The sequence below is a fragment of the Protopterus annectens genome, chromosome 9.part0, assembly GCF_019279795.1.
Source record: "Protopterus annectens isolate FY-2018-M chromosome 9.part0, PAN1.0, whole genome shotgun sequence".
Lineage (NCBI taxonomy): Eukaryota > Metazoa > Chordata > Ceratodontiformes > Protopteridae > Protopterus > Protopterus annectens.
Window position 1 is genome coordinate 1,708,183,978 of NC_056743.1, and position 26,809 is coordinate 1,708,210,786.

The 26,809-nt window shown below is 41.2% G+C and overlaps 1 protein-coding gene across 5 annotated transcripts in view; it reads left to right on the forward strand.

Annotated features, from left to right (window-relative positions):
- The window catches only part of RAVER1 (ribonucleoprotein, PTB binding 1), a 2,969,353-nt gene that overhangs the window by 113,100 nt on the left and 2,829,444 nt on the right, over nucleotides 1-26,809 (forward strand). For all 5 annotated transcript variants that reach the window (XM_044084574.1, XM_044084577.1, XM_044084578.1 and 2 more), the window contains exon 2: nucleotides 1,484-1,550. In XM_044084574.1, the coding sequence (XP_043940509.1) occupies nucleotides 1,484-1,550 (67 nt within the window). The remainder of the gene's footprint in view (nucleotides 1-1,483; nucleotides 1,551-26,809) is intronic.

Here is a 26,809-nt window from a genome sequence, read left to right on the forward strand (position 1 = left end):
ATTCTGATTTGAGCAGAACTAAAGGGTTCAGACAGTCTCAACAGTTGTTTGTTTCTTTTGCTTTGGGCTCTCGGGGAAACCTGTTTCTAAACAAACTATTTCTAAGTGGATTGGCCATTGTATTGCTTTTGTTATTCTCACCATGGTAAGGAGATTCCGGCTGGAATCAGACCTCATTCCACTAGGGCTACTGCCACTTCTACTGCTTTTTAAGGGTGTAGCTACTAAAGATATTTTGGAGGCAGCTACTTGGAGTTCAGTGCACACTTTTTCTAAACATTACCATCTCCCTCTTTATTCCAAATCTAGGGCTGGGTTTGCCACTGCAGTTTTACAGGGCATGTTAGCAGCTCCCAATGCTTTATGATTTTGCCAACCTCCCTTTACCTTTGCTTTGGGATTCTACCCACAGGTTATGACTGCAGCAATGTGAGATGAAGAACATAGTACAGTTTTGTACCTACCATAAATGTAGATGTTCGAAGATCCACATTGCTGCAGTCCAATTCCTCCCTCCTTCCCCACTGTAGTTTGGGGTGGTTGTGTGGTTTGGGTTGTAAATATTGTTTGTGCATGGGTGGTTGGATGTTTTTCTGTTTTTTGGCTATGGCCTTTCTTTTTAGGGCCTTCTGACATCTGGGGCAAGAAAGACTGAGGATATGACGTCGGTCATGCGCTTTAGTACCACGGCGTACTGACGTCAGATCTGAGCGACCATGACCGACGCCAGCCTAACACTTTGGTATTCGGGCCGACCGAGGACAGCGGACTACCCACAGGTTATGACTGCAGCAATGTGGATCTTCGAACATCTACATTTATGGTAGGTACAAAACTGTACTTTTTCTGTAGTGCGATCCTGGAGTTAGTATATATAATTGGGGGGGGGGGGCGCACAGCCCCCTACCTAGTTTGGTTGTACATTGTCCAATTTTTGTTAGGAGGGTAATTAAGTAGTTTAAGTACTGGAAAGAGTTAGTTATTGGTGTTCTAAGTGTGCATGTCTATGTTTTAAGTTTTGGTATGTTGAAATTCAGCATTGTAAGCTGTCAGTGAAATGATAGTCAGTCAAATGATTTGTCATTCACTTGAAATTTAGATCATTTGGGTGTCGGTCATATGGGAGTCAGTCAAATAAGTTTTAGGTCAAGTGAAGTAGACCCCTATGTATCTTGTGCATATATTTATATCTACATGTAAATCAGTATATGTGTGTGTGTGTGTGTGTGTGTGTGTGTGTGTGTGTACAAATGTTGCAGTGGGCTGGCCACCCGTCCAGAATTAGTTTGTCTTCCTTAAGCCTGCTGAGTGTTGGGATATGATCTGGTATCCCAGTTACCATAAAATGGATTGAGTAATTGGGGAACTAACTGACCGTCAGTATTATTCTTAGAGCCTTTTTAATGTTTTAGTAGATCATTGTATATGTCTTTTGTCGTGATTATTCATAATTTTTGTTTTCTTTTTTTTTTTTTTTAACTAGGAAGTACACAGCCTTTTGTGTGATTATGAACTGAAGTATTGCTTTGTGGATAAATATAAAGGAACAGGTAAGTTTTTAATTCTACATTTGTATTACTTAAAAATCTTAATTTTTAATATGTTGAAAAGATTCCCTTTTGCTGCAGGTCATGGGGTCAGCAGATGAATATTGTAGTTTGCATGACTCAAGTTAGGTAATCATCTTGGTCTTAATGTGATGGGGTAGACAGGATTGATTGTTACCTGCTTCTTGCATCTTGTTCTGTGATGGCTAATAGTTCATTGACCATTCTGATTTTCTTTCAGGCCTGAAGTGGATATCTTTAGTATGATAATGAGCGCATATTATACTTTGACCACTGCAGGGTTGATGTGAGAGGGAGAAGTGGGGATGGGGGGGGGAGGCATGAGTGTCTTCACTTGAACATTTTAGATCCATTTAGAAGAAGTAAAATTAGACAATAGGAGTGATTGAGAAGAAATTACGTGAGGTTATGTAGAATTTTTGTCTTCTTTGAGAGGAATGTACTGTTTAATTCAAAGGATGAAAAACAGGTTCTTAATGAAATTGTTTTTCACAGCGATTGCTCTTAGCTTACCACCATTTGGCTGGTATTGGACGGGCATATTGTAGCCAATATCTCCTTTCTGGCTTGTTAATTACTTTGTGTAAGGATTGTAGTGTGAGAACAAACTGCTTGCATACCGCTGGCCTTAAAGTTAGGGGCTTTGTCATGAGATAGTCCCGGTCTCTCTCTACTGCAGGCATTGGATACATTCCTGTACTTTAATATATAGTGTAAGCCATGAAGACAGATCCCCTTGTTCTGTGCTGAGAAGCCTTGCTGCAGGGTTGGGTCACTGAGAAATGTGAGCTGGTGATCTTCCACCCCTTTTTCCCTTCATAGGCAGCATAGATAGGTTCTTTGTTGTGATTTCTGCTTAATATTGCTGTTCTTGTTTTCGTGTTCATATGTATGACATTCTTCTGGCAGCTGTATAGCTGCAGCAAACACACAACCCTCGACATTGACTTTTCTTCAGTAGACACTGAAAAGTTTTATTTTACACGTGTTAATTCGGAGTAGTTTCTAATTCCTGTGTGATCAGCTGCCCTGTGCAGCATAAAGCCTCAGTATTTTTGTAAAAACATCAGTATTGAATTCTCGCTTATGAGATAGGCATACTTTAAATTTATATAATAGTAATCCAGCCGTATTGAGAAGTTCACATTTACAAACACTGTACATCATAGATATTGTTCTCTACCATGTAATCAAAGCAACATTATATAAATTTCTCATTTACTGCCTTCTGTTAAACCTCATTCCTCCTCCAGAATATTTTTCTGCATGTTTTGTTCCAACTATTTCCATTTTTTTCTATGTAGTATGCTCCTACCCTTTGCTAGAGATCCCACTTCCTGTTCATTTATCTCTGTTACAGTATTTGCTACTCGCAGTATGATTGGTGTAGATTTTTATTTCAATTTTCTAGTAATTGCTTTTTTGTCAGCCACCAGAAATGAACTTAACAAGGCTTCACTATGTTTAGGCAATTCAGATCCTGTCTCCCAGCTCAAAAAAATAATTTCCTTAATTACACTCATTCTTAACAGAGTACTTTGTAGGGGATTTTTAAAGTCTGCTAAGTCTTTTCTAATTTCACTTAGGATTCAGCTATCTCTTTCTCTTATCCTGTACTATTGCCATCGATCCCTGATCGGGAAGGCAGTTTCTAGCCTGCGGACTATGTGTCTTCTTGGCTTCTTCTTCCTGTATTACCATTCTCTCTCTCTCTTTCTCTAGTTATTTGCTACCAATACCTTGATTCCTCTGCCTTTTCTTTTCAGTAAATTCCATTCCTTTCCTGCCTAATTTCTGTACCCCTATGCAGTCATCCCTGTCAGCAGAATCTCCTTTCTCCATTTTCATGTTGGCTTGGTTCTTTGAATACTTTCTGCTACTTTTATAAATATAATATTGCTTCCCTCTTTAATTTCTCCAAGGCTTTTGAGTTTCTAATACCATGACTGGACTGGACCCCATTCCTAAGTCAAAGTATGATTAAAGTTCATGAAATTAGTATTGTTTAAGTCTTTGATGTCAGCCAGAAGTGCTCTTCGCAGCACTCGCAATGTGCCCAGTACTGATGAATTCTGTAGTTTGTGTGGAGTTGCATGTATTGGTTTGTGTCTTTCGGCTTTTTCCCGGTTAGGGGTCGCCACAGCGGAACTCCGGTCCACTAATGATTGGCCGAAGATTTTTACGTACCGAGTTGCCAGCTTTGACGCACAACCTTGAATGAAGGAATGCCCATTCACGCATGTCTCCACACAGAAGACGCTCTAGCTGAGAATCGAACCGAGCAGCATCTTACTGTGAGGCGACAACACTACCGCAGCACCACCACCGCAGATGGTAACATGTCTAAATACGATTGTAGATTCATTTATGTAAGAGCCATTGCTCCTAATATTATTGGGATTGTCTGAGTATCTTTCTTCCACATTGCTCTCGTTTTTGCTTGCACATCCTGATATTTTATGACTTGGTGTCAGTACACACTGTAGTCACTGGGTGTGGTTATTTCAGTCTTCAATGCTACTTTTGTCTTCTTTTCATGGACCACTACATCTGGTTTTCTAACATCTGCCTTTTGAACTTTTCGTAACGGGTGATCCCATGTGATGTAGAATTCATCATTTTCTATGATGCTTTGTGGCTCATTTTTCCTATGTTTTTCAGCCACTTCAGTACCATAATGTTTGCACAATCCCCACTGCAGCAGTCTTGCCACGTCATTATGCCATGCAGAATACAGTCCTCCTGCCATTAGCATGTCACAACCAGCAATGAGGTTGTGCCACTGTTTCCAGTTCGGTTTTACAAAAACCTACATTTGTATGTTTCTCCCACATGTTCAATGCACTTTGTAAACCAGTGTGTACCTTAACTGTGCCACCATTCGTTCCTGATCAACATGATGTTCCAGAATTTTTTTATACTTGCAACTATATTTATACGTTTCCCACATTTCTTGCTTTCTTATCTGATCCTTCACCATATATTCTGTATTTTGTTTTTTTGGCACATTCAGTTGCTGCCTGATTTTTATCTACTTCTGGTTTGAGTTCCATTCCTGTTTGATGCCGATATGCTTCTGCTAGATTAGGCAGAGAAGTCATTTTAGATTTATTTTCGTCATGTTTCAACACTTTCACTATGTTTGGATCTTATGATGTTAATAGATATGTGTGGAGTCCCATGATTGTGGATCTATGCATATAATCAATTTCAAGGAGGCCCATCCCTCCTTCGGAATTGGGACTATATAATCTTGGTATGCACTGATGTTTGTAAATCATTTGGTGGGCATGAAGCATCCTTCTTGTTTTCCTATCTAATCTATCCAACAGGTTTTGGAGCTAGTCATTAAATCCAAAACTTTAGGACAGGAAGAGAAAGTTGGTATATAGCTTGGATTTTGTTCCTAAATCTCAATGTCAGAAATCACAGCAAAGAACCTCAAATATTCCTTACTAAGTTTATATTCACATTTTTTCATGTTTTATTGTTGATCCTTCATCAGTTCCCAAATATGTATACGTTTCCTCTTGCTCAAGTTCTTTTATATCCATTCTTCTCCCAAACTGATGTTTTCCTGGTGCTGTAGTTTTCCTGCTTTAAAGTTTGTTTTGCTCATTTATCAAGACCAGATGACATTCTTCTATCATCTGAAAATGTTTTGACAGCTTGCAGTTGTGCTTTCAGTTCCTCATCTGATTAACTATACAATTTTAAATCATCGACAGAGAAGATAAGTTTTTACACTTAGTTGTTTTCTAGGAGCCAAATTATAGCCATGGCCTAAGCTGTTAAGTAGACAGCTTAACGAGTTAAGGGCAAGACAGAATTTTTATCCCTGGAATAATAATTTGTCCTTTATCATGGGTTACTTGCAAAGTGGTCTGCCACTGTTTCATGGTCACTGTAATGTAGTTGATCAGTGTATGGCGTATCTTATCCATTTTTAAGCACTGTTTTATCCACAAATGTGGGATACTATCAAATCCTTTTTCGTAGTCAATCCATGCCATACTTAAACTTTTCCCAATTTTACAGTCCCATTTTTACAGTTTGTACAGTTCTCCACTATGACTTTAACAACAAATGATCCTTTGTTCCATATGAATTTATTTTATTGCCCTTTTGTTCTACTGCCATAATTGAGTTTTTTTCTAAATGACTGTAAACTCTGTTGACATCTATTCCAGTGTACAGTTTATATGTCGTTGGAGGGCAAGTTATTGATCTCTAGTTTTTAGGGTAGCTTGCAGGTTCACTACTAAATAGCAGCATTGTTTTTCCTGTTGGCCAGGTTGGTGTCTGTTCGGGGTGAGCATATAAATAGTTGTTACTTATGGCTAAATCTTCATGCAAAGATGCTAATACTTTTAACCAAAAGTTAGGTACTGCATCTGGTCCTGGGGTTTACCAATTTGAGGCTTTTCTTAACTTTGTTTCAATCTCTGTGGCTCTTACTTCAACCCATTTCATATCCTGTATCCATAAACTTCTTATTCTTTCTTTTACGTTTTCTATCCATTTAGAATCTTTATGTTAAACAGCATCTTCAAAGATGTTTCTCCAAAATGCATCTACTTTGGTGGTCTTTCAATTCCTTTTACCTTGTTTCTCAGTTCTCTATAAAACCTTTCTGGGTCATCAATAAATTGCTTATTTTGTACTTTTCCTTTATATTTATCTTGGTGTTCTTTCCACCTGTGCTGAACTTTTTTGTTTATTTGCTTTAATGCACGATAGATCCTGTTCTGTTCTAATACTGTGATTTTTTTTTTATCACATCTATCTTTCTTAGTATTTTTATTGGTGTATTCCCCTCTTCTATAGTCTTCTAACAGTGACACTTTGTCTTAAGTACTTTATAGTTTTCTCTATTTGATATTTCCACTATGATATTCGATTTCTTCCCATCCTTTCCCTCATTACCTTGTTTTCTATGTTGTAGAACTTTGTCAGTTATTAATTTAGCTGTACAGTAGTCTATCCTGTTTACTTATGTTATATCACATGGATCTCTGTGGACAGTCCTAATTACTGTGTTCATTTGTTTTATCAGACTCCTGACTTTTTGGGTTCTGTTGACCTTCTGCAGTCTATTTTTTTCACTGATCTTAATATACCTATCTATCTGTGTCTATTAAATCAAGCAACTCTTCGCTTAGCTGATTTCCTTCCAAACTTGGGGCTCATCCCTTGTTTTCCATTTTCTGTGGGCATTCTGTAGAAAGTTCTATAGCATCTTCTTGTGGCACATTGTCTTCAATTTCATCCTGTGCCATCCATTGCACTGTCGTATGGAAATTCACTGGCCTATCACTCTTCAACATTGAGTGCATCAGAGTTTCCGCATTTTCTTGTTCCTTCCCTTGCTGTCTAGCTTCAAGTGAACGTTTATACTGGTTTCCTGTAGAAGGCTCCAAAATGTCTTCATATGGCACCTGAAAATTTGCTCCCTGTTCCACTGGTTTCCCTTTAATTTGGGTTCTTTCTGAATTAGATTTTCTACACTGAATCCTTCAACTCGCAGGTACTCCATAACCTCAGTTTATATTTCTTTAACTTCTCCATTACTAATCTCCTTTTCTACTTTTCCTCTGTCGTCTTATTTTTTGTATTGTAAAGATGTTCTTCATCTCACATTGCTGCAGTCCTAACACTTGGGTAGTCCGCTGTCCTTGGTCGGCCCGAATATCAAAGTATACGGCTGACGTCGGTCAGGGCGCATTTGACTGACGTCAGGACGTCAGGGTACAAATGCGCATGACCGACGTCATATCCTCAGTCTTTTTTGCCGCATGGTCCGATGCAGAAGCAGTATTGCAAGTGCTGGTTGGCGTTCTGAGATTTTTCGATTTTAGAAGTTTCAGACCGAGTTCAAAGTTGGCTAAGTACCCCGTTGGGGAATATTTTGGTTTTTTCTTGCCTCAGTCATTTACCGGATGTCAGAAAAAGTTAATAATTGCATTTCTTGTGGGAAACAGATACCGCATAGAGATTATCATACTTTGTGTATTCCTTGCTTAGGGCCTGAGCACGACGTTGTTGGCTGTCGCTCTTGTGCTAGATTTAATAAACGCACTATAAAGAGAAGGTTGGATTGTGCAAGGTTAGTCTTTGGGAAGCGGTGCAACTATAAAATGCCGTCGGATGCTCCGGCCGCTTCTTCAAGAAGCGCAAGGACAAGGCAGTTAAGCCTCGGCTAGAAGAACCGTCTGTACCAGACGCCGGTTCTTTGGAGGTGTCGGTGGAGCCGGTGGCTCCACCGGAGGTTTCTTTGTGTTCCCAGGGTGAGACCTTATTATTGCAGGATGTGGCCTCTCAGGAGACTAGTCAGGCTGAGGGGCTTCTCATCTTACTATACTCCCTCCCTTCCCAAGGTGGCTAGGCCCTCTCCTTCTGTTTCAAAGGCTTCCCCCAGGGGCAGGCCAGGTTTGGCTTCAGTTGGTGTTACCCCTAGCTCCTCAGGTACTGTGCCCAAGAAGCATATGCTTAAAATGGCAGAAGATTTGATTACTTTGATAAGGGGTTCTATGCCCCCTCCTGATAAGAGACCTAGGGTGGATCCTGAGCTGGGGGGTTTTGAGCAGGCTTCTGATGTTTCAGAGTCTTCGGCTGAAGACTTGCAGGAGTACTCTCCTTATTCTGATTCTGATGTGGATGATTCTACTCCTTCTGCTACTCCTCCTGAGGATTTTTCATTTTCAGAAACTCTTCATTCCATGAGGGAGCATTTTAAGTGGGAAGGTCAGGACTTCTCTGATTCCAGGAAAAGGCTTAGGGGATTTCTGTTTTTACCCCAGCATAGGCCTTTGGCTATACCTCCTGTTTTGGATGTAGTGGACGATGTTTTACAGAAGCTTCTCTTAATCCTGATTCTTTGCCTCCTGCTCCTGTTAAGCGGATAGGTATTACAGGGTGCCTGAAGCTCATAAGTATCTTTTAAGAGTCCTAGGGCAGACCCAGAGACTGTTAGCCAGGGGCCTAAAGGTGTGAAGGCTTCTGTTGTTAAGAATCCGGTTCCTGCAGACAAGGAGGCTAGGGCTTTGGATAGATGGGGAAAGAAAGTCTATACTTCTTCCACTCTTGCTATGAGGGCTCTGAATTGCCAGTTTCACATGTTGAAATACCAAAATTATCTCCTTTCACTATTGAAGTCTAAGGTTGATGCTCTGGCAGTAGGTATTGATTGTAAGGAGTTGCAAGATTTAGTGCATGTTTCTGAACAAGTGGGTAAGCATTCTTTGCAATGTGGTTTTGATGCTGTACAGGCCTCGTCTAGGGTGGCTGCTACTGGGTCAGTCCTTCGCAGGCACGCCTGGCTGAGGGATCAGAATTTGTCTGAACATGTTAAGACAAGGATTTTAGATGCTCCTTTACAATCTGACGTGTTGTTTGGTCCTCCTGTTGAGACAGTCTTAAAGAAAATGGAAGACGAGGCTAAGTCTATGCAGACTGTTAAAGATTTTTTGCAGGTCCAGCCTCCAAAGTTTAGTAGAAATTGGCCTACTAAAGTGTGGACATATCCTTCTTATGGTTCACAGTCTAGGGGTAGATCTAGACGTGGTAAGGGCAGAGCCCAGGGCTCTTTCAGGCCTAGAACGGGGAGTTCTCCTGCACAGGCTTCGGGTGAGGGCAGGGGTCAGTCCTTTCGTCAGCAGACCCAATGACCTACCTTTTCGGCTGCCAGAGCCTGCTCGTCTGGCAGCACCTTTGGGAGGAAGGTTGGCACTTTTCAAAGAAAATTGGGGTTTAATTACCCAGGACAGATGGGTATTGGATATCATTCACCACGGCTACAGGTTTTATTTCCATACCTTGCCTCCTTTCAAAGGTATGCCAGACGTTCCTCCTCCACAAAGACTAGAGGCTCACAAACAGGTTTCTCTGTTGCTCCAACTTGGGGCCATACAGCCGGTCCCTCTGCCAGAAGTGGGCCTAGGATTTTATTCTCGCCTGTTCCTAGTACCAAAGAAGGGGAACACGTGGAGACCAATTTTGGATTTATCTATCCTCAACACTTATCTGGACATTCCCAAGTTCAAAATGTTGACGTTGCAGCAGCTTTTACCTCTGCTGGGCAAAGATCATTGGATGGTAACTTTGGATCTCAAGGAGGCTTACCTTCATGTTCCTATCAGACTAAGTTGCAGGAAGTATCTGCGTTTTCGAGCTGGGACTTCTCACTATCAGTTCTCTGCATTGCCCTTTGGCTTATCTACTGCCCAGAGTGTTCACGAAAGTTCTGGCTCCAGTGATAGCTTTCTTCAGACAAAAAGGAATACAGATCTATCCTTATTTGGACGACTGCCTAATTCTGGCTCAAGGAAGAGGAGAGCTTCTTCATCATTTGGATTATGTGATAGCAGTGCTAAGATGCCTAGGGTATTCTGTGAACGAAATAAAGTCCAGTCTAGTACCCTCTCAAGACATGTGCTTTCTGGGTGTGAGACTGAATACAGCATCCCAGATGGCCTTTTTAACCCCGGACAAACAAAAGAGTCTATCCCTTTACTTCCATCAACTATCTCATCAGTCCGGGCTGACTGCAAGGACAGTCCTTCAAGCCTTAGGGTTCATGGCATCTTGTATTCTGGTGCTTCCCAATGCCAAACTGCATATGAGGAAGCTACAGTGGTATCTCAAAAATGTATGGACACAGCACTGCCAGGATCTAGACACTGTCATTCCAATAATACCTTGCATTCAAAAGGAATTTTTATGGTGGGCTCAGGAATGTCACCTAAACAAGGGACTCTCTGTGACCCGGCCAGAGGCGAGTCAGATTTTAACGACAGATGCCTCAGACAAAGCTTGGGGAGCTCATCTAAATGGAAAGTGGATACAAAACAAGTGGCCTGTCAGACTACAACATCTACATATCAACATGAAGGAGATGTTAGCAGTCCAGTTTGCATTAATTGCTTTCAAGGAATTGCTTCTTCCAGGACAGGTGTTGATTCTAACAGACAACACAACTGTCATGTGGTACATCAACAAGCAAGGGGGAACGCATTCTTATCCACTATGCAGGCAAGCAATGATTTTGTGGGAGACTGCTCTCAGTTTACAGCTCAATCTTCAGGCAAGGTTTCTGCCAGGAGCACAGAACTCCTTCGCAGATGTGTTGAGCAGACGAATTATGGATCCCCACGAGTGGAAATTGGATCCTCATGTATTTCAGAAATTGACAGTGTCATGGGGAACTCCAGACATAGATCTGTTCGCTTCTCCACTAAACCATCAGCTGCCAAAGTTTTGCACACCCAGGTTTCATCCCACAGCTTGGAAAGTGGATGCTCTTTCTTTCAATTGGAGCAATCTTCATGTATATGCCTTTCCACCTCTGCCTCTCCTCCCAAAGGTACTTCTAAAGGTCAGACAGGACAAGCCAAGGATGATTTTAATAGCTCCGGATTGGCCTCGACAACACTGGTACCCATTACTGAGAAGTCTGGTACGGAAGCCTCCGTGGCCTTTGCCTTCGATTCCACACCTGTTGTCGCAGGAGGACAGCCATTTGCTAAATGTCAAGCTTCACTCTCTGCACCTAACAGCCTGGCATATTCTGTTTTGAACCAAAGTGGGCCTCCACTTCCTCAGCAAGTTTTGAATGTTATTTTGGAAGCTAGGAGGCCTAGTACAAGGAAAGTGTACGCAGACAAATGGAAGAGATTTTTGTTTTGGAGTGCAGCAAAAGATTTTGATGTTTCTGAGCCAAATTTGAGTGTGGCTCTTCAATATCTTACTGAGTTACTGGACAAAGGTTTGTCTTTCTCTTCTATTAAAGTTCATGCTGCAGCAATTTCAGCTCACTATGATTGCAACCCACCATTGTTTTCTCATCCTTTGTTCAAGCAATTTCTTAGAGGGGCAAAGAATATAAGACCCCCACGAAGAGCTCCTACTCCTGCTTGGGATCTCAATTTTGTGTTGGAGAAACTCACTCTACAACCTTTTGAGCCTGCAGCTACTGCTGAGTTGAAATATTTATCTTGGAAGACTGCTTTTTTGTTGGCCATTACCTCTGCAAGAAGGGTTTCTGAATTACAGGCCCTTATGGCAGTTGAGCCTTTCTTGATTTTCCATAAGGATAGGGTATCATTACGTACTAATCCTTCCTTTATGCCTAAGGTGGTTTCTAGTGTGGCTTTAAACCAAACTATTCATTTGCCTACTTTTTATGCAAATCCCCAAAATAAAGGGGAAAAGATTTTGCACACTTTAGATGTCCACAGGCAGTTGCGTTATTATTTGGACAGAACTAAAGGGTTCAGGCAGTCTCAGCAGTTGTTTGTTTCTTTTGCCTTGAGTTCTCAGGACAAGCCTGTATCAAAACAAACTATTTCTAAGTGGATTGGGTTTTGCATTGCTTTCTGTTATTCCCATCATGGCAAGGAGATTCCAGCTGGGATTAGGCCTCATTCCACTAGGGCTACTGCCACTTCAGCAGCTTTTTTGAGGGGAGTGGCAACCAAGGATATTTTGGAGGCAGCTACTTGGAGTTCTGTACATACTTTCTCTAGGCATTATCACCTGCCACTTTACTCTAAGTCCAGGGCTGGTTTTGCCACTGCTGTTTTGCAGGGCATTTTGGCAGCTCCTGCTTCCTTGTAGTTAGCCGTCCTCCCTTACCTCTGCTTTGGGATTCTACCCAAGTGTTAGGACTACAGCAATGTGAGATGAAGAACATAGTACAGTTTTGTACCTACCATAAATGTAGATGTTCGAAGATCCACATTGCTGCAGTCCAATTTACCCTCCCTCCTTCCCCTCTGTAGTTAGAGGCGGTTGTGTGGGTTGGGTTGTACATTTTGTGTATATTGTACATATTATACATATAGTTACTGCAGGAGTGGTTGGTTGGTTGTTTGCTGTCTTTTGGCTTTGACCTTTATTTTTAGGGTCTTCTGACATCTGGGGCAAGAAAAGACTGAGGATATGACGTCGGTCATGCGCATTTGTACCCTGACGTCCTGACGTCAGTCAAATGCGCCCTGACCGACGCCAGCCGTATACTTTGATATTCGGGCCGACCAAGGACAGCGGACTACCCAAGTGTTAGGACTGCAGCAATGTGGATCTTCGAACATCTACATTTATGGTAGGTACAAAACTGTACTTTTTCCATGTCTGGATTCCTTTGGCTGTATTTCTCTTCAAATATCTTTGGTGCTGCTCTTTTTTGTATTGTTAGTTTTGCCTTGCATGCATATTATTCCATGTAAATCTCTTTCCCATGTCCATACTTCTTCAGATGTCTCCTGATCCTCCTTGCTTTGGGGACTCGCTCCATCATGCTGTGATATAACCTGCGTTAGACCTTCTACACCAAATCCTTCACTTTGCTGGCACTCCATAACTTCACCTTCTATTTTATTTTTTAACTTCTGCTTTACTAGTCTTCTTTTCTACGTTCTATGTTTTTGATATTATTTTTTATTGTGAAATTTTCCATATCCGGATGTCTTTGCCTGTATTTCTCTTTGAATATCTTTTTATAATATTCTGTATGGCTGCTGTAATTCTCTTGAAGGATCTGCATCCAAAATCCTAGTCTGTCCTTATTTCTTGAATTTCCCCCAGCCTCATCTTCATCTCTTTTCACTTTGAATTACAGCTTTCTGCTTGTGTTATGTATATGAGCCTTAACTTTGTAGCTCAGAAATAGCTGTTCAAATCAGGTAATCCTAAACCACCTTGTTCTGTTGGAAGGATCAGCTTATCCCACTTGACACTTTCCCTCTTCCCCTCCCAGGTAAAATCCTTCAACGCTTTCTTAATTGCTTTCTGCAACTTCACTAGTTGATAAAAATGTAACTGGCCTATATATAAAATTAAATGGACTAAAAACATTTTCACTGCTTGTATCTTGCTATCAGTATCGATAAACAAAAGCTTCTATTATCTTAGTTTTTGTATTCTTTTTTGTTTAGTCTCTTCCCACATATCTTTAGTTGCCATAACTGAATCCTTGTTAACCCATGCTCCAAAGAGTTTCATTTTATTTTGACCCTATGAATATGGGTATTGCTGAACCAGTTATTGTTTGGGCACATAGATGTTCATCGTGTTACACTGCTGCAGTCATCATACTTGGGTTATCCTGCAGTCGGCCAGAGTTCCAAAGTCTTGGTCCGGCGTCGGTTGCTGTCGCTTATTCCCTGACGTCAGTGCGCCAGGGGTATATAAGAGGCATCTGACGCCATTTTCTTCAGTTTTTCTTGTCGCGCGGTGCTCGAAGCAGTTCGCAAGTGCCGGTCGGCCGACTCCTGAGATTTTCAAATCGAATTTCAGACCGAAGTCTTCAGTAAAGCTAAGTACCCCGTTGGGGAAACTTTTCTTGCCTCAGGCCGATGTCAGAAAAAGTTAACAATTGCATTTCTTGTGGGAAGCAAATACCTCATAAGGACTTTCATTCTTATTGTATTCCTTGCCTAGGCCCAGACTACGACGTCACAGGTTGTCGGTTTTGTGCTAGGTTTAATAAACAAACTATTAAACGTTGGTTTGTTTTCTCCCGTCATTACTTTGGTAGGAAATTTAATTATACCATACCGTCGGAGCAACTGACGACCGGCATGCATAAAAAATGCAAGGATAAGGATAGGCAGCCTAGACCCAAACCAGACTCCGAGGCCTCTGCTGGGCCAGTTGCCGGTTCTCCGGTTTTCAGTGAGGCGCCTACGCAGCCCCTGACGACCGCTGATTTAGAACCCCAGACAGCTTCTGATTACCAAGTGGAGAGTACTAGGCCTTCTTCTTTAGGCCCTTCCGACTCCAGAGCAGAAGGAGATTCCGGTGCAGTAGAAACGCCTTCAGTTGCAGAAGGTGTCTTCAGACCGACTACACTCCTCATTAAATCTTATGCTAAGCTAAAAACTCCTTTAAAAACAAAAAAGACTGTACATCAGTCTCCAGTACAAGGCCCCATGCCTAAGAAAAAGATGCTTAAGATGGCTGAAGATTTAATTACCCTAATCAGGGGTTCCCATCCCCCTCCTGATAAAAATCCTAGACAAGAGGAGGATTATGCTTCCTCTGACCAGGTTTCAATTTCCTCAGATTCTTCTGAGGAACAGGAATACTCCCCCCCCCCCCCCCCCTTATGAAGATTCTGATGCTGAAGAGTCTATTCCCTCAGCATCTCCCCCAGAAGACGACTACTTTGGGGAAACTTTACATACCATGAGGGAACATTTCCACTGTGAGGGCCAGGATTACTCTGATTCTAAGAAAAGGCTCCGAGAGTTCCTTTTACTACCTCAGCACAGACCACTTGCTATCCCTCCCATGTAAGACATTGTGGATGATGTTTACTTAGAATCTAGCCTTAACCCAGACTCTCTACCTCCTGCTCCAGCCAAACCAGACAGATACTACAGAGTCCCTGACTCACACAAATTCCTATATAAAAGCCCTGTTGCTAACCCAGAAACTATTTCCCAGGGTCCCAAAGGGGTTAAGGCCTCTGTTGCTAAAAAATCCTGTACCCTCTGAAAGGGATTCCAGAGCAATAGATAGATGGGGAAAGAAAGTATACACCTCAGCTACTCTAGCTATGAGGGCCTTAAATTGCCAGTTTCACATGCTGAAATATCAGCAATTCCTGATGTCTCAATTAAAACAAAAAATGGCCACACATTCAGAGCAGCCTGATTTCAAGGAAATGCAGGATTTGTTGCATGCAGCTAAACAGGTGGGCAAACATACTTTACAATGTGGATTTGATTCATTGGAAGCTTCCTGTGGAGCAGCAGTGACTGGGTCTGTCATACATAGACATGCTTGGTTAAAAGAACAAACCCTGCCTGATCATGTTAAAGCAAAGTTATTGGATGCACTTTTACAGCAGGATGTTTTATTTGGTGTAAAAGCAGAAGAGGTTTTAAAGAAAATGGAGGATGAGGCAAAAATTATGCAGACTGTCAAGGATGTTTTACAGGTTCAACCCCCTCGTTTCAGCAGAAATTGGCCAACAAAAAACTGGTCCTTTCCAGCTTCTGACAGACCACAGAGGGGCAAATACAGATGCCCAAGGGGCAGAGGTCAGTCACAAGGCCCTTACAAACCTCGCCAGTGGGGTGCCGCTACCCAGAAAGGAGGAGAAGGCAGACCCCAAGCTAACAGAAGACAAACACAATGACTTAACCCTCAGACTGCCAAGCAAATCTCTCTTGGCAGCTCCCTTGGGAGGAAAATTAATACTTTTTTCAGACAACTGGCACATCACCACAAAAGGCAAATGGGTCCTAAATATTGTCTCACAAAGATACAGATTCCACTTTCACACATTGCCAAGGATAAACGGAATACCAAACCTGTCACCAAATCAATGGGCAGAGGCACAAAAACAAATTACAGCTCTCATGGACATGAGAGCCATTCAACAGGTACCTACACAGGAGCAAGGACAAGGATTTTACTCTACTCTTTCTAGTACCCAGAAAGGACAAAGCCTGGAGACCCATTCTGGACCTTTCAATTCTAAACACTTATCTGCAAGTACCCAAATTCAAGATGCTAACATTATAGCAGCTTCTTCCCATGCTGGGGAAGAAGGCTTGGCTAGTAACGTTGGATCTCAAGGAGGCATACCTGCATGTCCCTATCAGACAAAATTGCAGAAGATACCTCCGTTTTATTGCAGGTTCAACCCATTATCAATTCTCTGCACTGCCCTTTGGCTTATCTACTGCACCCAGGGTCTTCACAAAATGCCTGGCACCAGTAATTGCATACTGCAGACAAAGAGGAATTCAAATATACCCATACCTGGACGACTGCCTTATTCAAGCAGAAAGCAAGGACATTCTTTTAAAGCATCTGGCGTTTGTCAAACACTTTTCAAGTTGCCTAGGGTACACAGTAAACGAAAAGAAATCAAAACTAGTGCCCTCACAGAACATAATATTCCTGGGTGCCAGCTTGAATACAACTGCCTAGATGGCTTATCTCACGCCAGACAAGCAACAACAGCTGACTCAATACTTCAAAATGATGGCAACAAAGACCCAACTCCCTGCAAGAAAAATTCTGCAGGCCTTGGAATTCATGGCATCTTGTATACTCCTAATACCATTTGCAAAACTGCATATGAGGAAATTACAATGGTACCTAAAAAGCGTATTGACTCAGCACAGCCACAGCTTGGAAACAATGATACCACTCATTCCCTGCCTTCAACAGGAGTTTCTATGGTGGGCACAGGCATGTCACCTCAACAAGGGTCAGCCTTTTACCTTACCCACAGCCAGGCAAACTATAACAGCAGATGCATCGGACTATGCCTGGGGAGCACACATGGCTGGACAGTGCATTTGGGGCAAATGGGCTACAGATCAAAGGCTGCATATCAATCAAAAAGAAATGCTAGCTGTACAGAATGCCCTAACAACTTTCAAGGACCTCTTACATCCAGGACAACTCCTAATATAGATGGACAATACCACAGTAATGTGGTACATAAACAAGCAAGGGGGCACACACTCCTACCCCCTATGCAGGCAAGCAATGACCTTGTGGAACACAGCACTGACTTACCAAGTTCAACTACAAGCACAATTCCTGCCAGGAAAGAAAAACACATTGGCAGACTACCTAAGCAGAAACATCATGGATCCCCACGAGTGGAAACTAGATCCACAAGTATTTGCAATGATAACTCAAAAATGGGGATGCCCAGACATAGATCTGTTTGCCAACCCCAAAAACTAGGGCATTCCACCCACTAGCTTGGAAAGTGGATGCCCTCTCATTCAGTTGGAAAACATTAACAGTGTATGCCTTTCCTCCACTGCCTCTTCTATCAAAGGTGCTGCTGAAAGTCAGATTAGAGAGACCACAAATGATGCTCATTGCTCCAGACTGGCCACGCCAGCACTGGTATCCAGTATTAAGGAACATGGCCCACGGCCCACCATGGATTTTACCCCAAATTCCTCACCTGCTCACTCAGCAAAATAATCAGATTCTACACTGCCAGCTCAAGACTTTAAATCTGGCTGCATGGCAAATTACCTAAACAACCAGCCAACACCTCTATCTAAAGCTGTTATGGATGTCATTCTGGAGGCCAGGAGGCCCAGCACCAGGAAAGCCTTATCAGACAAATGGAAAAGATTTTGTGCCTGGAACCAGGCCAAAGGCCAAAATCCCCTTGTTCCAAACATTCCTCAGATTCTACAATATTTAACTGAGATGTTGCACAAAGGACTTTCGTTTTCATCTGCTAAGATCCACGCCGCAGCAATTTCAGCTCACTACAACACGGATCCTCCTTTATTTTCACATCCACTCCTAAGACAGTACCTCAGAGGGGCTAAGAACATAAGACCGCCCAGGAGAGCACCTACACCAACTTGGGATCTCAACTTTGTTCTGGAAAAGCTTACACTGCCGCCATTTGAACCAGCTATTTCAGCTGATTTAAAGTTTCTATCGTGGAAAACTGCCCTACTGCTAGCAGTAACTTCAGCTAGAAGAGTCTCAGAGCTACAGGCCCTAATGGCAGTGGAGCCTTTTCTCATTTTTCATCAAGACAGAGTCGCTCTACGAACTAACCCTTCCTTTATGCCAAAGGTGGTATCCAGTGTGGCCCTAAACTAAACCATTCATTTACCCACCTTTTTCCCAAACTCCCAGAACAAAGGAGAAAGACTCCGACACTCTTTGGACATTCACAGGCAATTATGTTACTATTTGGATAAAACTAAGGCTTTCAGAAAATCTGACCAGCTATTTGTATCCTGTGCTGCAGGATCACAAGGAAAAGCTATCTCAAAACAGACCATCTCAAAATGGATAGGACATTGTATACGTTTCTGCTACACACATCATGGGAAACCGGTACCTGCTAGCATTAGGTCCCACTCCACCAGGGCTACAGCTACATCAACAGCCTTTCTCAAGGGGGTACCAACCAAGGATATTTTGGAAGCTACAACTTGGAGTTCAGTGCACACCTTCACTAAACACTATCACTTACCTCTATACTCTAAGACTAGAGCTGGCTTTGCCACTGCAGTTCTGCAGGGCCTACTAGCTTCTCCAAACCCTGTTTAACTCCACCACCCATCCTTAGCTTTGGGATTCAACCCAAGTGTGATGACTGCAGCATTGTAACACGATGAACATAGTACAGTTTTGTACCTACCATAAATGTAGATGTTCGAGTGTTCACACTGCTGCAGTCCAGGCTACCCTCCCTACATCCCCTCTGACCTAGCTGAACTTTTCTATACCTTTCTATCTGATACAACCTTTGTGGTGTATTTGCTTGTAACTGAAGGTATTCTTTGTATTTTCTTTACATGTTTTATTGGCAATATGTATTGACCACCTACTGGGGGGCACCTGATATCTGGGGAAAGAAAAACTGAAGAAAATGGCGTTGGATGCCTCTTATATACCCCTGGCGCACTGACGGACTTTGGAACTCTGGCCGACTGCGGGACCGCCTGACGGCAGGATAACCCAAGTGTGATGACTGCAGCAGTGTGAACACTCTAACCTCTACATTTATGGTAGGTACAAAACTGTACTTTTACAGCTATAGTTTTTGTTTCGTCTTCACTAATTTTATATTTTGAAAAGAGTTGAAACTGTCTCAGAATGCTCCACTACATCGAGTTGTCCTTTTCTGATTTTATCAAGTCCAAAATAATATCGTTTGCAGACCAAGCCTTCTTTTCTTGACTGCATACCAGTTATATCCTTGAATTTCTGAGTCCCTTATTTTCTTTGCCAGTGGCTCTAAATATAATGAAAATAAAGGGGAAAGCATACACCCCTGCCTGATTCCTCTGTTCAGATACAGGTTGTCAGAGAGGAACCCACCCACTTTAGTTTTTGCCTCTGATCCTTCGTATATCCTCTTTATTAACCTTATTTTTGCTTCAGGAAATGAAAATTCTTCTGTTACCCTGCTCATAAAATCCCAGCTTATTATGTCAAATGCATTCTGTGCATCAAGACCCACCAACAACAGCAATATGTTCTTATGTTCTGCTGCTCCTGGATCATCTTTGTTCTATTAATGTCAAGTGTTTGCCTCCACCTCTCACAAACCAAATTGATCCATATCTATAAATTTTAGCAACACCTTTGCCATTTTTTTAACCATTATAATCATAAACACATTGCAGTCACAGTTTAAATTGAAATAGCCATATATGACGTTTGCTATGATGGTTCTTTAGGTATGTCACAGCAATTTTTTTTTTTTTTTAAGACTTTGGTGGTTCCCTGCCTTTAAAAGTACTGTTAAGCAAAACCTTCCAGATTTTTCAGATCTTTATCTCTTTCTTTCTGCCTAACTTCACTGGAATTCCATCTATTACTTGAGACTTTCCTGCAAATTGGTTATATGTCACCTTTTTATCTCATCTTCTTGTATCGTGACTATTAATTGTTGAGCCTCATTTATTTCTAACCTTGGCATATTTAAGTCTTCCGGGAACCAAAATGGAGTGAAAAGGAGTGGAGGCACTCTCCATAGTCTACTAATAACTCTTTAATATGATTAAAATAAAGTAACACAGAAGTCACATACATTAAGCACTTTTTTCCCCACTTGGGGACTTCATCAGAATGCTCTCATTTATTTTTTACTCTGTTTGTACCCAAGTTACCAATGATTAACCCAGTTTTTAATGATTGATTAAATTTATAAAATTTAGAGATGCATAAACTAAAAAACAGTTTGTTCTAAACTAATGAAAATTTTAACACAGATAGTGGATGTATAATATATACACATAGGAATACACCACAGATTGTCACAAGTGTAAAAGTATATACTAAATTCAGTAAACTCATAAAACCTTCCATAAAATGTCCCAATAATTTTGTATTGCATAAAATATAAATAAAATATAAATGTTAAAAAAAATATTAAGTACCCATTTACTTAAAACTTATGAATCTGTGATTAACTGTCGTCAATTAAATGAATGGTTCAATTTACCATAGCTCTTAGTATTATTAGAATTACCTTGCAACCAGCGCTCCAGTTATTTAAACGGGGGGGGGGCTCCACCTAATTTGCCATATTACCTCTTTACATTCCAAAAAAAATTCTCCCATTTAACCCAGGGTTATTTTCCACTATTTCAACTATATCTAACAAAAACTTCTAGTGATTACTGAAGTTATTAGAATGTCTGGCAAGAGCATTGTTGGGATTCTTTTTACCCATGTCATAATTTTGTTCATATATCCATTTTCTTAATGCCCTCTCAGTTTTGCCAGTATAGAGCCCCTAGCATCCTGAGCAGTTCACCAAATAAATAATGCCATTTGTAACACAACTACCACTCTTTAAACATATTTTGGAATTCATACCCTTATTTATATTGATACTACTATCTTCCAGTATACAGGGACATTGTTTACAAGCCCCAAACTTGTTAGTTTCCTTTTTGATGTCTTCTTCTTTCTTACAGTTAACCTCTTCCAATATTTTTTGTTAAATAGGGTTTTGTTAATAAAGATTGGTTCATACCCCACTATTTTAATAATATCCTCCGTACCCTTCATATGTTTCCAGTTTTCCTTCACAATATTCTTAATATTGCATTTCTGTAGGCCACTATATACATGCCCTTTCATAAGGTTTATTGTTAACTCAGGTTGGGTGTGGTGGTGTTCTGATTCATCCCTTCCCCTAGGAGCAGTTTGAATTTCGTACCCCATCCGTTGGTGACCTCATGAATAGTTTCCTGAATTATTTTCGCTGGGTAACCCCTTTCCATAAACAGAATAATAAACAGAATGGTTTCCTGAGTGTTTTTTTTTTTTTTTTTTTATTTCTTCAGTTCTTCCCACTTGGACATCCAAATAATAGTATTTCTATTGAAATATATGAATTAAAAAAAATGTTTTGAGTATAAAATCAATAAATTCATTAGCCTTGTTGTCAGGACCCATCTGTAGAATAAAAATGCTATCTAAAAATCTCAAGTACAGTTTAATTAACTTAAAAGTGCTCAGAATGAAAAGCTTCACATTTTCCAAAGCCAGAAGTGCAGTGTTAGCATATATGGGGCACATGCTGCCTCTTTTGCTACCCCTTTTAGTTTGAAAATCTCTCCATAAAAAAATAGAAAATTGTTCTTTAGCACAATATCAGCAAAATCCAGTAAAATCCTAATATCTTCTGCTGTTAAGAAATCGCATTGGATCACTTTGTCTAAAAACAGAGATAATCCCTCTTCTGTTTGAATAGAATTAAAAAGATCTACTACGTCATTGGTTAATTATGCTACCGTGGGGTCCCAAAGGTTGGGCATTAACTTAACTAAAAAACTGCCATGAATCCTTAAGTAGGTGCGTCTCCTGATCATAAAGGGGTTTTAATGTTTTGTCAATAAAAATACCTAAAGGGTGGGTCTTGGAACCACCAGCATCCCCATTTGGTCTATATGGCGGTTTAACAAAGTCCTTATAGCCTTTGGGAATCCCAAATATTGTGGGTATATACAACTTTTCTACCTTTAAAAAATTATAAATATCCAAAGTTATTTTATATCCCATATATAGGTTCGTAGGTTGGTACTAGGCTATTGGCCCATACAAGCCTAGCCATAACAATTCCCTGGATATTTCTTCCCACAGTATTTACTTCCCTGGACCTCTGTCTAGCAAGGGCGACTGACGTGATCCCCGGGGTGAATTTTCTATCTCCCATCCAATCATCAAGGTTCCTTTTGAAGAGGGCCAAGGAGGCGCTCTGCTTGACATGTATGGGCAGTCTATTCTAGAGTTTGGTGAGTCTCTGGGTCAGGAACCTATCCCTCCAGCATGTTTTGTTCATTATGATGACAAGGTTTAGATCCTTGGAGCGTGTGGCTCTGAGGGATTGGGATTTCATTAAGTGGAGCATGTCCAACAGCTCAGGGTTTGACATGGTCTTGTATGTTAAGCAGAGATCGCCTCTGAGTAGACAATATGCCACAGAGTATAGCTGGAGTTATTTTAGACTGTCAGTATAGGGCATCTGCTTTAGGCCTGTAATTCTTTTAGTGAGGTATTTCTGCGGCCAGGCCGTTGTACTCTCTAATGGGTCTAATGAGGGATGAGTACAGTGGGACAATGACCTCCTTTTTTCTGGATGAAAAGCCCTTAGTGATGAGGTGTGCCACATGGAAGGATTTCCTGATTGTTGTGGCAATGTGGTTATCGAAGGTGAGACCACTGTCCACCTGTGTCCCTAGGTTTCTGATCACACTTTTGGTGTTTAGTGTACTGCCACCTATGTGGTAATTCATGGGTACATGGTTTTCCCCAAAGGGGATAACTATACATTTCTTGGCATTAAGCTTGAGCCCATGGCTCTGGCACCAAGCATCTGTTTCTGTAAGGCCCTTTTGTAGAATATCCACATCATTTTGGGATTCAATAATGGCTCCCAGTTTGCAGTCAACTGTTAACTTTGTTAGCCAGAGTCTCTTAGTGTTGGCCTGTACTTAAAAGAAGTAGATGCCAAACGAACGGTCCCAGGACTGAACCCTGAGGTACTCCACTTGTCACTTGTCTGGAGCTGGATTTGGAGTCTGCTACTTTTACAGTATGGGTTCTATCAGTAAGCCAGTTGGCAACCCATCAAGATACATAGGGATTTATGCCCAACTTAGTAAGTTTATCTATGATTCCGGAGTGGGGGATGGTGTCGAAGGCCTTGGTGTGGTCCAGATAGGCTGTGTTGACTGCCTTACTCTTGTCCACAGCTTTGGAGACTGATTTGAAGAAGTCAGGTTCAGGAGACAAAATCGGCCCTTCACAAACCCAAACTGGGTGGGGTCCAGTGTTTGAAGGTTGCCAATGTCTTTGTTTACAAGTTCCATGATAATGCGTTCCATGCCCTTGCAGATCATGCTCGTCAGACTGATGGGAATGGTAGTTATCAGGATCCAAGGTGGATCCCCCCTTGTGGAATAGGATAACTGTAGCTGTGTGCCACTCAGTGGGCGTTAAGCCTGAGGGTGAGGCTATGGTTAAACATGACACTTAGGTGAGGTTCCAGTTCATTTTGTAGTTCATGTAGTACACAGCCCGGGATGTCATCTGATCCCATTGATGCTGTATTCTTAGCTTTGGAGAGTGCAATTTCTACCTGTGTGGCTGTGATTACCGGAATTTGGCAATCTTTTGGTATTGAGATGGGCCCTTTAGGGGGTGAGAAGGGGGGGTGAAGTTGGCACTAAATCGATCTTCCAGAATATTGGCAATAATGCCATTCTGTTGTAGCTCAGAGCATATCTGAGCATTGCCATTTAGATTCTTAACATAACTATAGAATGCCTTGTGGTTGTCTTTGGAATCTTTGGCAATTTTATTTTCGCAACTAGCTTTGGAGGATTTTATGAGGGATCTCAGATTCTTACTGAAGCTGGTAAGGGAGTTTTTTTGCATTCTGGGATTTTCCTCTTTTCTGCAGCAGCTTTTTCTGTTGTATAGTTTGTTTATGGCAGGGGACCACCAGATTGGCTTCCTTTATTTTGTTGGAAAGCGTCTTGGTTCTATTTGGGATGGCACAATTCATGCATGAGTGGATGTGCTCGTACAGTACCTTAGTGTAGGATTCAGCAGTCGAACTATCAGCTCCCGTCTGCATGGGTGTCATGAAGTTTGTCACTGCTGACTTGAGTAGCATGAAGTTGGCTTTGGAGAAGTTTTTTACGGAGGTTTCCTTACTGGGGGGTGGGGGGTGGGATGTGGATGTCAAGGGTGATTTGCTTATAGTCAGACTTGACCAGTGAGGGGGTGACCATTGGTGTGGAGCATCTATCTCCCATGTTGGTAATGACCAGGTCTAGGATATTGGAGCCCCTGGTGGGACAGTGGATTCGTTGATCCAGGGTGTTGGAATTTATGAAATCCAAGAACTGTTGGGAAAACTTGTTGGTATAATTGTTGATATAATTGTTCTAAATAAAAAATCAATTTGTATATATGCTAAGTTAACTTCATTTTTTGAAATTATAGTGTAAGGTTTAATGTGTATAATTTTGGTCCAAGTACTCGAGTAGTCTATATTGTCACAAATCACTACCCCCCCCATTATCAGATTGCATAATTCTATTTAATCTGTCTGTCAGGGCCCCAAGTAATTCTCTCTCCTTCCTAACATTATACTTTTCCTGTAATTATTATTATTACCATACAAGTTGTAAATATCATTGACTGCTTTTTCAATATAACGAAGGTGGGGTGTAGTGGGGGCTTAAAAACACTCTTCCTCTCCAATCTATTCACTGTAACATTACCATTGGATTCCACTTCTTTTTTTACCAAAAATAATAATGCTAAATTTAATTTCCTAACATATGGTTTGAATTCCAGTGTTTTGTCTGCAAGTTCTTTTCTAACTTTCTAGCTGGAATAAATTTAAAACCCTTTTCTAGCCATATAAAATATTCTTGAGAAATGGTTTTAATATTTTTATAACTAAATATTTCTTGTTAAAAGGATCTCCCCCCTGTGTCTGTAGTCTGTATTATCATTCAAACCATCATTCTGTTTCTGTCATCTTAACCTCTGTTGGTGTTACTTTTCCATGTGTTCCTGGAGATGCATAATATTCCTTTGAAAACACCCTGTTCGGCCAAGTATGCCTTATCACTATCTGTTGCTTCGCTATTCTCTTCAATCTTCAAAGAGGTGAAAATCCTGAAAAGTTTCTTCCTGTTGCTCAACATCTAAGGCATACCTAGCATAATTCTCCCTTTGATAACTTTTGTTGTCCATTTCTCCTAAATGCATATCTTTTTTCACACAGATTCTCAGTATTATTATATATAGAGTGATAATTTGTTAGGCTCCGGGTATGGTACCTTATTCTTGTACTGCTCAGTGTCCCTTAATAATTTTTTGCCCTTTTAAAAGTTATTACATGTCTTATCTAACCTAGAGAACCCATTAAAAAAAATTTGAACTATGTTGTTCAAACAGTAAGTCCCTTTGAATCAACTCGTTTAACCTACTTCCAGCAATAGATTGATCGCTTTAATATTCCATTTAATAATCAGCTCCAGTAATTCAAAGCTGTTAATCAAATAAATTTAAAAATTCAGAGACATAGGGTTCAAATTGTTCAGACCATTAGGAAACTTAAAAACCCGTAACCCCCGGGCACTATTCTTTTGTGAAGCATTCTTTCATATGTGATTATTAAATCTCTTGAGTTAGAACAATTTGGCAATTCCGTCAATGGTTGTGCTTTAAGTCCACAAAAGGAAAAGATTTTTTTACCCAGTCACTGAATGCATGATGTTATGTAGTCCAATCTCGCCTACATTCTTATCCGTGGGTTTGGAGCTGAATGTCTGCTCCGACTCGGCCAAACTTTTCTAGCTCGAAGTCTTTCTATTGGCTGGGCTAAGAAGGTATCCCATGCTGCATTGCTGTATATCCCCAGATCTTGTTTGCCACTCGTGTAGCTCGGACGTGGTCTCGCTCTTGGCTGTGGCTAAGTACCCTTTTTTCTTCTTCTTGAGAGAATTTATTACAAACAAAAAGCTATTTTAATAGCTATTGCTCGTTTGGTGTTATTTTGTGAAAAAATGTTGTGGTGTGTGTGTGATTGTTCTGTGGTATCCCACTAGCTGTTCCAATGGGCTAGGTCCATTTCAGTTAGAGGACCTAGTCTGTCCCCTTGCCTCCCTGTGTTCCATCTTTCCAGCCTAAAACCATTTTAGTTAGAGGTTTTAGTCCCAATCTCTCTATTGCGTGTGTGTCAGAGGATAGTTTGTTAGAGTTTTGTTAGTGGTAGTTTTTTCCCGTGATGTGTGGTGTTGGCCTGTGGCTGTTTTTACCAGTCGGTTCCATTTCTTTGATTTTTTTTGTCTTGGTGACTGTTGTTAATCCTTTATGATGTCTAAAGATTCTAAGGAGCACAAGCCCTCGGGCTTCAAAAAATGCTCAAAGTGTGGCTATAAAATGTCCATTACCGATGGGCATTCGGTATGTGTATATTGTCTAGGAGCAATCCATCTGCAAGAGTCTTGCAGCTTCTGTCATGCATTTAGTCCCAGGGTGCTTCAGGAAAGAAAGAATAAGTTGATTCTGAAGGGACTTCTGAAACCTTCCTTCGAAGAGGGTCTGGAATCTACTTCCAGCTCTAAAGCTAAAACCACCAAATCAAAAAAGAGGTCTTTGGCTCCTTCAGTCTCCTCGGAGCCACCGGAGAAAGTAGCTAAATCAGCTTCGACATCCTCGGCTCCACTGTCTTCGGGGCCACAGGA